Genomic DNA, 11178 nt, shown 5'->3' on the forward strand with positions numbered 1-11178 from the left:
ATATCTCTATCAATTTGGCTTGTTCTTCTAAAATCTACTTTCACATAATTTTATGTTCTTTTTCTTTCTTCCTTGAACTCTTGAGATAATGTTGAATGTTTATTGTGGTGACTTGGGTATTTTTACTATTACTTAAATTGTTTGTATTAGGGATATTGATGAACCCTAATTTGCAATTGCCCACAAATTGTTGACTGTTTTATGAAAATTTTCTCTTGTTCAATTAAGCTATTTTTATTGTGCAAATCTCTTGCTTGAGAATGATTAACTTAGGTGAGAGACAAGCTAGTTTTAATTCCGGAAGGGTAAAAATTAGTGGAAATGCTTGATTGATGCATGTTGATACTTTTGTTATTGATTAGTGAATAACTTAGGAATATTTTATTCACCTTGAAAACTTGAAGGATTGATGCTTGGAATTATGTTCTTGAAATTAAATTTAGCATAGGAATATGTGAATCTAATTTATGGAACTTTAACATGAGCATTTGGAAAAATGGCATGTGCATTAAATTGGAAATCCTAGTTACAAGAGAACTTTGCTATGAACTTTGTTGCAACATCAGGGGAAAAACTACAAATTAAGGGGATTTGATATGCCTAACTTTCATCATCATAATAATCACAATTTGTCATTTTCCAGCTTTATTGCTAAAATCCTAAATTTATTCTCTTGTTTAGTTCTTTTTGTTCTTTAGTTCAATTGATCAAGTCATAAAAAAAGGGATAGTTAATTGTACCCCAAATTGTTTGATGATGATTTTTCCAATATTTGTTAGGAAATCCTTGAGGAGACGATAAAAATTACTTTCATTATATTACTTGTTCAACGATTGTGTACACTTGCACACACTTAGGAAAATCTGCAACAAGTTTTTGGCGCCGTTGTCGGGGATTGCTTAAAGTCAATTATTGTAAAGTTGATTATCTTGCAATTTGATTTAATTTTTCTTTCTTTTGTGCTAACTTGGGTGATTCTTGTGCAATTTCAGGTTTATATAATGTATGAATGAGAATCAAGACCCTGAACTACTTCCCACTCATCTATAAATCGAGCGCACTTTTAGAAGAAGGTGAAGAATACAAAAGTCAAAAAGGGAAGTAGTAATGATGGATGCTGAGCAAGGGGCTCAACAGGGAGTCGCCCAGAGGGCTGCTCCTCTACCAAGAGTCGTTCATGATCCACCAGTAAATACAGCAGGAGTTGCTCAAGGGGGAGTAGCAGCCAACAATGGGCAAAATGCAGTTGCTGTGGCTGATGACAGAGATCGGGCTATCAGGAAATATGCTCTCCCCCTCTTCAATGAGCTTAATCCAAGCATCGTCAGACCAGAAATTCAGGCAGCACAGTTTGAATTGAAGCCAGTCATGTTCCAGATGCTTCAAACTGTGGGCCAATTTAGTAGGATGCCAACCGAGGATCCTCACCTTCACCTTCGCTTTTTCATTGTACTAAGTGACTCTTTCAAGATGCCCGGAGTGACAAAGGATGCATTGAGACTAAAGTTGTTCCCATACTCCTTGAGAGATAGAGCCAGAGCTTGGTTGAACTCCTTGCCATCTAATTCCGTGAGTACTTGGCAAGAGTTGGCTAAGCGGTTCTTGATGAAGTATTTTCCTCCCACAAAAAATGCCAAGCTTCACAATGAGATTACTTCATTTCAACAACTTGAGGAAGAATCCTTATATGAGGCATGGGAGCGGTTTAAGGAGTTGTTACGCAAATGCCCTCACCATGGCATTCCTCATTGCATCCAAATGGAAACCTTCTATAATGGTCTTAACGCTCATACTAGGATGGTGGTTGATGCTTCAGCGAATGGGGCTCTTCTTGCTAAGTCCTATAATGAGGCATATGAAATCCTTGAGAGAATATCCAACAACAACTATCAGTGGCCCACTTCTAGATTGTCTACCGGTAGAAAGGTGGCCGGTATTCATGATGTAGATGCCATCACTTCTTTGGCGGCCCAAGTGTCTTCTACTTCTAATATGCTCAAGACAATGAATATGGGGATGAATCAATCAATGGGACAGCCTATGGGGACACGAATGGGGCAAATGGAGAGCATTTCTTGTGTGTATTGCTGTGAGGGTCATACTTTTCATAACTGTCCCTCTAATCCATCAGCTGTATGTTATATGGGGAACCAAAATAGGAATGGTCCTTATTCTAATTCCTACAACCCATCATGGAGGAAACACCCCAATTTTTCATGGAGTAATCAAGGAGCTGGCCCTAGTAATCCTTCATTGCCTCCAAGACCAAATTTTCCACCGGGTTACCCCCCTCAAGCACCACAACAAAGACCACAACAACCGACAATACAATCTAGCTCTCTTGAGAGCATGCTGAAGGAATATATAGTGAAGAATGAAGCCATAATTCAGAGCCAAGCGGCTTCATTGAGGAACTTAGAAAACCAAGTTGGGCAACTAGCCAATGAGCTTAGAAATAGACCCCACGACACACTGCCAAGTGATACTGAGAATCGAAGGAGTATGGGAAAGGAACATTGTAAAGCTGTCACTTTGAGGAGTGGAAAGGAGTTGGAGAAGGACAAGACCGAGTATGGGCATGAGGGTGAGCCCTCTTCAATCCAAATAAATGAGGAATTCCAAAAAGATGCTGAACTTCCTAGTGCACAAAAATCTGCCTCTGCCCAGGATACTGCAGGGATATTGCAGCATTGTCAACCAGCAAGCTCAATTTCAAAGATGCCACCTCCATTTCCTCAACGTTTTCAGAAGCAAAAGTTAGATTTTCAATTCAAGAAGTTTCTAGATACGTTGAAGCAGTTTCATATCAACATCCCACTGGTAGAGGCACTTGAGAAAATGCCTAACTATGTAAAATTCATGAAAGATATTCTTACAAGGAAGAGAAGGTTAGGAGAATTTGAGACAGTGGCTCTTACAAAGGAATGTAGCTCATTCTTACAAAACAAGCTGCCACCGAAGATGAAAATCCTGGGAGTTTCACCATTCCATGTACCATTGGTAATTCTTATTGTGGCATGGAATTATGTGACTTGGGTGCTAGTGTAAATCTGATGTCTATGTCTGTGTATAGACGATTGGGGATTGGTGAAGTCCGACCTACCACAGTGACTCTACAACTTGCAGATAGATCTCTTGCTTATCCAGATGGGAAGATTGAGGATGTCTTGATAAAAGTTGATAAGTTCATTTTCCCAGTTGATTTCATTGTGTTGGATTATGAGGCAGACAGGGAGGTACCAATCATTCTAAGGAGGCCTTTTCTAGCTACTGGTAGAACTTTGATTGCTGTGCAAAAGGGTGAACTTACTATGAGGGTTAAAAATGAGCAGGTGACTTTCAATGTTTTCAAGGCTATGAGATTTCCAAATGAGGTCGAAGAGTGTTATGTGGTTTCATTGGTAGATTCTTTGGCTTCAAAGGAATTAGAAAACAATTTTGATGATCCTCTAGAGAGACTCTTGATGTTTGATTCACATGAAGAAGATGAGGATGAATACTTGGCTTGGCTAGAAGCTAGCTCACAAGGATTGCATACAAGAAAGCATTTTGAATCTCTGGAGCTCTCTTCAAGGTCTTTCGCAGCCCCTAAACCATCAGTGGAAGAGCCTCCGGAGTTGGAATTAAAAGCTTTACCCTCACACTTAAGATATGCCTATTTGGGTAAGTCTTCCACCTTACCTCTGATTGTTTCAGCTGAGTTAAGTATGGAGCAAGAAGAAAAGTTGCTGGATGTATTGAGGAAGTTCAAGAAGGTCATTGGATGGACCATTGCAGACATAAAAGGAATTAATCTTTCTCTATGCATGCATAAGATTATGTTAGAAAACAATGAAAAAGGGTCTATTGAAGGGCAAAGAAGGCTAAATTCTATCATGAAAGAAGTGGTGAAAAAGGAGATTATCAAGTGGCTCGATGCAAGTATTATTTATCCAATCTCTGACAGCTCATAGGTCAGTCCTGTCCAGTGTGTACAAAAGAAAGGTGGGATTACAGTAGTGGAAAATGAAGACAATGAGCTGATTCCTACTAGAACTGTGATAGGGTGGCGAATTTTCATGGACTATAGAAAACTGAACAAGGCTACTCGAAAAGATCACTTCCCTCTTCCCTTCATTGATCAGATGTTAGACAGACTTGCAGGGAGAGAGTACTATTGTTTTCTAGAGGGATACTCTGGTTACAATCAGATAGCAATCGCTCCAGAGGATCAGCACAAGAAAACTTTCACTTGTCCCTATGGTACTTTCGCATTTCGAAGGATGCCTTTTGGTCTATGTAACGCACCTGCCACATTTCAGAGATGTATGATGGCTATTTTCACTGACATGGTGGAGCAGTTCCTAGAGGTATTCATGGATGACTTCTCTATTTTCGGTGATTCATATGACGATTGCTTGAGCAACTTGGCCAAGGTTTTGCAAAGATGTGAAGAAACAAACCTTGTTCTTAATTGGGAGAAATGCCATTTTATGGTTAAAGAAGGTATTGTTTTGGGCCACAAGATATCAAGGCAAGGAATTGAAGTTGATTGAGCTAAGATTGAAGTTATTGAGAAGCTCCCTCCTCCTACTTCGGTGAAGCATATTAGAAGCTTTCTTGGGCATGCCGGGTTCTATAGGTGATTCATAAAAGATTTCTCCAAGGTCTCTAAGCCTCTCTGCAACCTATTGGAGAAAGAGGCGCCATTACACTTTGATGAAGCATGTTTGAAAGCCTTTGAAGAGTTGAAAGAGAGATTGATTTCAGCACCAATAATTGTAGCTCCAGATTGGGACGTGCCTTTTGAATTAATGTGTGACGCTAGCGACTATGTGGGGCAGCGAAGAAGCAAGATATTTCACTCCATTTATTATGCTAGCCTCACTTTGACAGGTGCTCAACTTAATTATACAGTGATGGAAAAGGAACTCTTGGCTGATGTCTTTGCCTTTGACAAGTTTCGAGCTTATTTGGTGGGCACCAAGGTAATAGTATACACAGATCACTCCGCTATAAAGTACTCGATTGAGAAAAAGGATTCCAAGCCTCGTTTAATTAGATGGGTGCTTTTACTTCAAGAGTTTGATGTGGAAATTCAAGATAGGAAGGGAGTCAAGAATCCAGTGGCGGATCATTTGTCGAGAGTGGAAGGTGAAAAAGGATCCTGTGTTCTAGTGCCCATCAAAGAGACATTTCCAGATGAGCAATTGTTTGAGGTCAAGCACTCTCATGTTGTTCCTTGGTTTGCGGATTTTGCTAATTATTTGGTTAGTGGATTGTTGCCTCCGGATTTGACAAGCCAACAAAAGAAGAAGTTTTTGCATGACGTGAGGCATTACTTTTGGGAGGAGCCATTCTTGTTCAAAAAATGTGTCGACCACATGATTAGGAGGTGTGTTTCCGAGCAAGAGATGGAGGATATCCTGCATCATTGTCACTCTTCAAATTGTGGTGGTCATTTTGGGGGATCGCGCACCACATCTAAGGTACTTCAATGTGGGTTCTTTTGGCCTTCCTTAGACAAAGAAGCTCATGCTTTTGTGTTGAGGTGTGATCGATGCCAAAGGGTTGGTAATATTTCCAAAAGGAATGAGATGCCCTTAACTAATGTTCTTGAAGTTGAATTGTTCGATGTGTGGGGTATCGATTTTATGGGCCCTTTCCCTCCATCTTATGGCAACTTGTACATTTTGGTAGCTGTGGATTACGTTTCAAAATGGGTGGAAGCAGTTGCCTCTCCCACTAATGATGCTAAAGTTGTGATGAGGTTCTTACAGAAGAATGTTTTCACTCGTTTTGGCACTCCAAGGGCAATCATTAGCAATGAGGGGACCCATTTTGTGAACAAAGTGTTGGCTAGCTTATTGGCTAAATATGATGTGAGGCACAAGATAGCTACTGCTTACCATCCCCAAACTAATGGGCAAGCTGAGTTGTCTAATAGAGAGATAAAAGGTGTCCTTGAGAAAGTGGTGAGTCCTAACCGCAAGGATTGGTCCAAGAGATTAGATGACGCATTGTGGGCTTATAGAACAGCTTTCAAGACACCATTGGGGATGTCACCATATCGATTGGTATTTGGAAAAGCATGTCACCTGCCAGTAGAATTTGAGCACCGCGCTTACTGGGCTATTCAAACACTCAACATGGACTTGCAACTTGCAGGAGAAAAAAGAATGTTGCAGTTAAATGAATTGGAAGAGATGCGATTATTCTCTTATGCAAATGCCAAACTTTACAAGGAGAAAACAAAAAGGTGGCATGACAAGCATATTCAGCCAAGGGTGTTCAAAGAAGAAGAGGATTAAGAGTTAGAAGAAAAAGAAGAGAATATCTCTATCAATTTGGCTTGTTCTTCTAAAATCTACTTTCACATAATTTTATTTTCTTTTTCTTTCTTCCTTGAACTCTTGAGATAATGTTGAATGTTTATTGTGGTGACTTGGGTATTTTTACTATTACTTAAATTGTTTGTATTAGGGATATTGATGAACCCTAATTCGCAATTGCCCACAAATTGTTGACTATTTTATGAAAATTTTCTCTTGTTCAATTAAGCTATTTTTATTGTGCAAATCTCTTGCTTGAGAATGATTAACTTAGGTGAGAGACAAGCTAGTTTTAATTCCGGAAGGGTAAAAATTAGTGGAAATGCTTGATTGATGCATGTTGATACTTTTGTTATTGATTAGTGAATAACTTAGGAATATTTTATTCACCTTGAAAACTTGAAGGATTGATGCTTGGAATTATGTTCTTGAAATTAAATTTAGCATAGGAATATGTGAATCTAATTTATGGAACTTTAACATGAGCATTTGGAAAAATGGCATGTGCATTAAATTGGAAATCCTAGTTACAAGAGAACTTTGCTAAGAACTTTGTTGCAACATCAGGGGCAAAACTACAAATTAAGGGAATTTGATATGCCTAACTTTCATCATCATAGTAATCACAATTTGTCATTTTCTAGCTTTATTGCTAAAATCCTAAATTAATTCTCTTGTTTAGTTCTTTTTGTTCTTTAGTTCAATTGATCAAGTCATAAAAAAAAAAGGGATAGTTAATTGTACCCCAAATTGTTTGATGATGATTTTTCCAATATTTGTTTGGAAATCCTTGAGGAGACGAGAAAAATTACTTTCATTATATTACTTGTTCAACGATTGTGTACACTTGCACACACTTAGGAAAATCCGCAACAATATACAAAAGCAATAAGGATGTGACCTTAAGTACTAAGCAAGCTCAAGTTTTTCTAGGACATTTGTTCAACATATGTTTCAAAAATTCCTAAAAGGCATTGGCGAGGAGACTCCTAGCCATGTCCCTTATAGGGTGGTCGGCCAATCCATTAACCTTATAGAGTGGCCGGCCTATCACCCATGGGGTGGTCGACCTAACCTGTTTTGTTCATGGTACTTGGTGAAGTATCATACCACTCACATTACCATGGTTGTTAGCATGAAAAACATAAAAAGTAAGGTTAGTATGGCATGTGAAATACATGTGTTCAGAGTATACTGATACCTAAACCAATGAGGGTTGTGAGTTGATATACTTAGTAAGCATTGGAAATAAAAAATTTCAATCATTACACTGAATACTCATAACAAAAAAGCATAAAGGGATGAAATGTCATATGTAAAAATTGTCAGGCACAAGGTGCCCCACCAATGGCATGAAAGGAAAGACAGAGTAAAAGACCAAAAGAAGACTAACTAGGGTGAGGAGTATCATCTGAAAGACCACCCTGAGCCTTGACAGCCTCACGAGCTAGACACTTCCTAAGCTTTTTTTCTCGTGTCTTCTCAGGAATGAAATCTAAGTTCAGATCTTTGTTGGACTTCTAGATCAAGTAGAAGCTAGAGAAAGTTTTCTTTGAATACTCTTCTCGGGCCTTGTCCCAGACAGCCTTGACCCCATGCTCCTTCTCAACAAGAACATCCTTCCGCAGTTGGTCCATGTCAGCAATTAGTTTTCTTTCTCAACTTCAAACTGTTGGAGCTGATCGGCAAGTTTCCCCTCCATCTGGGTTATCTTGAGAGTCAACTCGGTCATTCCCTATTGTTTGAGCTCCACAGTACTGCGGAGAGTGTTGATCTCTTCATCTTTCAAAGCAATGTCCGTATCCCTAGAGCTAAGAAATCACCTAAGGTCCAGCACCTCATGACGGATAGCTGTAAGCTCAGAACGAAAGTTGCACCAAAATAATCTGCCACGCTCCGGAAGTATGGATGAAGAGGAATTAGGGCACCAGACTTGATGGCAGAGTGTGTCTGCCGGAACCTATGAATATAACGCTTCTAAGGATGAGTAGCCTGGTGATGAGAGCCCTCGATATGTTCTCTCTGAAAAGAAGAGTGATGGGGAACTCGACTGGTATCTCGATGCAAAGGGTGTTGCAAGGAGTCTCACAGACTGGGTAGACTCCGCTGAGATGAATGACTTTGCTGGGATGTGCCATGAGAACCATGGGAAGTACTATGCTGAGAAGAAATTTGAGAAGAGTTTGGCGAAGAGCCTTGGGTGATGTGTCAGGCAATAAGAGGATTATCTTCTGAAGCTTTCCAAGATGTCTGTTTTACTCTCTTCATTGGGCTACACCTTTTCAAGATCGCCTATGGAGTACACTCGCTTACAGACTTATATGACGAAGAGGAGCTGGAAATTTGCAATGGAAAAAATAAAGAGTGTGAATATGGAAAATTGTCCCTTTGAACACCCCACACCAAGTCACAGGAATAGACCTTAATATGTGAAGGTCTCCTACGCAACGACTTAAGAATGGCTTCCTAAGTCGTCAAGATTCCACGGAAAAGAGGAACGACTTGTCCATGTTGGGCACAAGGGCCTTGCATAGCGAGGCATGCCTTGGCCGCCTAGTCCATACGTCGAGACGCTAAGGCCATGCATAACGAGGCATACCTCGCCCACGTCAAAGACCCCCAAGTGAACTTAATAGGGCCTCGCATAGCGAGGCACACCTCGCCTCGCTTGGGTGCCCTAGAGCGATAATGGTCTCGCATAGAAAGGCACGCCTCACCTCGCCCAGGTCTGCATCTCGTGACCCCGTCTTGCCAGCACCTCGTGCACCCAGGTCTATGTTGCGCATCCGTGTCTCACGACCCTGCCTCGCTCCAGTGCCTCGTGCACTCAGTAGGTGCTGCACATTTGCATCTCACAACCCCACCTTGCGCTAGCACCTCGCGCACCCAGCAGGTGATGCGTGTCTGCATCTCACGACCCCGCCTTGCGCTAGTGCCTCGCGCACCCAGCAGGTGTTGCGTGTCTGCGTCTCGCGACCTCGCCTCGTGCACCCAGCATGTGTTGCGCGTCTGCGTCTCGTGACCTTGCCTCACACCAGTGCCTCACGCACCTAACAGGTTTTGTGCATCTGCGTCTCGTGACCCCGCTTCACACCACCACCCCGCGCACCCAGCAGGTGCACCCCGCGAGGTCCTCGTCAGGCGGGCCTCGTGCACCACATAGCTTCACCCTCGGCGCTCACCAATCAACAACACGGTGCCTCACACCAATGGAGTAATTATATCAGTAGAGAAGGAACCTTCAAAGGTTAAAATAATAGGTGCCATATGAGTGTAAGATCCTACACGACTCAAAGAGATCGTACGAGTATGAAGTACGTAATAGTGTATGACTTTGAGGACCCCAGGCATCTAATCCTCATATGCACACCACACAAGTAGTGGTCATACGAGTGAGGTAGCTAATGTGGTCCTTCTCAGCCAACCCCTGACATCTGTCCCTGGGAAGTAGTGGAAGTACGAGGACTAGTGGCATGACCTGCATGTCTCTGACCTTTGTAGCCTCCACTGGAAATCGGGAATTAGCTCAAGCGAAGGTCTCTCGAGCCTTCTCTCTAACTCCCTTCTTAAGACAGGATTGGCGGTATGAAGAAAGAGTTGGACGTTGATTATTAGCATCCCACCCTAGAACTTAAGAAAGAGCCTTTCTTATTGCACAAACAAGCATCGACACCACTATCCTCTGCTCCATCACGACCTATGCCACTACCATGACAGTGTACCCAAGTACATTCTTATCCCCCGAGACCACAATGTACCAAGAGCCATTAGAGCTCACCTATAAATAGGGCCTCACATCATCATTGATGGGGGTTGGAAAATTCATAGTATACTCAGCCTATTAAGCAATATACGAGTTTTTACTCCATTGTTGATCTGCATTTATCTTTCCTCAAGTCTATTCTAAATTCTTATTTAGTTATTTTCTTACTAAACTTTGAGTTTTTCGACCTAACATAGTTGAAGAGTTCTCACCGTTAACAAAGATTAAAGTTAGTACATCGACATAAAGAAGCTCCCTACCATGGACTAGATAGGCCAGTAGGTGGGGGCATGTCTATTACTAAGGGGAAAAAATGAAGAAATCAAGGGGAAAATATATATAGGGGGTCAGTCTAGTGAGACTAAGCTCAGGCCGACCACCATAGGACTATCGTAGATTTGGAAAAATTGATCGAAGTCTTAAAGTAGGGGTCAACCTAGTGGAACTAATCCTAGGCTGACCACCCTGAGTCCTTGAGATTACAAAACGTCAAAGAGAAGACCTATGTGGCCATCCTAGTCCTAGGCCGGCCACCCTAGGATATTGGAGACCTAATAACATGTAAAAAAGAACACCTTGGCGCATCAAGGAGACAAAGAAGAGCTAAGGTGGTCGGGCTACCACCTTAGGCTGACCACCCTATTGATTTATGCTCCAGAAAATCACAAAAAGGCTAGGGTTCAAGTCTCCAAAAAATTGTGCAACACAAGGAGGATCTAGGGTCAACCATACCTAAGGATTTGAAACCTAGAAATCGCCTATGCTAGGGTTTGGAACCCCGGAAATCGCCCAGCTAAGAAAACCCTAGTGGTAGTCAGCCTAAACCCTAATCCCCTAAGCTTGGAAATCGCACGGGCTAAGGAAGTCCTAGGATGGTCGGTTTATGAGGGAATTTTAAGCCTTGGAAATTGCCTATGGCTAGATGGGGAGCCCTAGAAATTGCCCAACCCAAATTTCCTAAGCATGGAAATCACCCATGCCAATGAATCTAAAGGGTGGTCGGCCTATAGGCATCTAAACCCTAAGCATCAAGCAAAAAGAGGCAAGGAACAAGCCAATTTTTTTACTAATAACAGTTTTTGATTCAAACAAGTCAATTATTTT

At 41.6% G+C, this 11178-nt stretch overlaps 2 protein-coding genes and 1 non-coding gene across 3 annotated transcripts; 2 read left to right on the forward strand and 1 right to left on the reverse strand.

Annotated features, from left to right (window-relative positions):
• Positions 1 to 1110: 1110 nt before the first annotated feature.
• Positions 1111 to 3048, forward strand: LOC133813918 (uncharacterized). Its single transcript, XM_062246948.1, has 2 exons — positions 1111 to 1851; positions 1894 to 3048. The coding sequence occupies exons 1-2, from the start codon at positions 1111 to 1113 to the stop codon at positions 3046 to 3048; spliced, it is 1896 nt and encodes a 631-aa protein (XP_062102932.1).
• On the reverse strand, positions 1636 to 1742 carry LOC133813407 (small nucleolar RNA R71). Its single transcript, XR_009884419.1, has one exon. It is a non-coding gene; the product is annotated as a small nucleolar RNA R71 (small nucleolar RNA).
• Positions 3049 to 3059: 11 nt separating the features above from the next.
• LOC133813922 (uncharacterized) lies at positions 3060 to 4535 on the forward strand. Its single transcript, XM_062246954.1, has 2 exons — positions 3060 to 3921; positions 4045 to 4535. Exons 1-2 carry the CDS (start codon positions 3060 to 3062, stop codon positions 4533 to 4535), a joined length of 1353 nt encoding a protein of 450 aa, XP_062102938.1.
• The last annotated feature ends 6643 nt before the right edge of the window (positions 4536 to 11178 follow it).

Source organism: Humulus lupulus, chromosome 1, assembly GCF_963169125.1.
Source record: "Humulus lupulus chromosome 1, drHumLupu1.1, whole genome shotgun sequence".
NCBI classification, from domain to species: domain Eukaryota; kingdom Viridiplantae; phylum Streptophyta; class Magnoliopsida; order Rosales; family Cannabaceae; genus Humulus; species Humulus lupulus.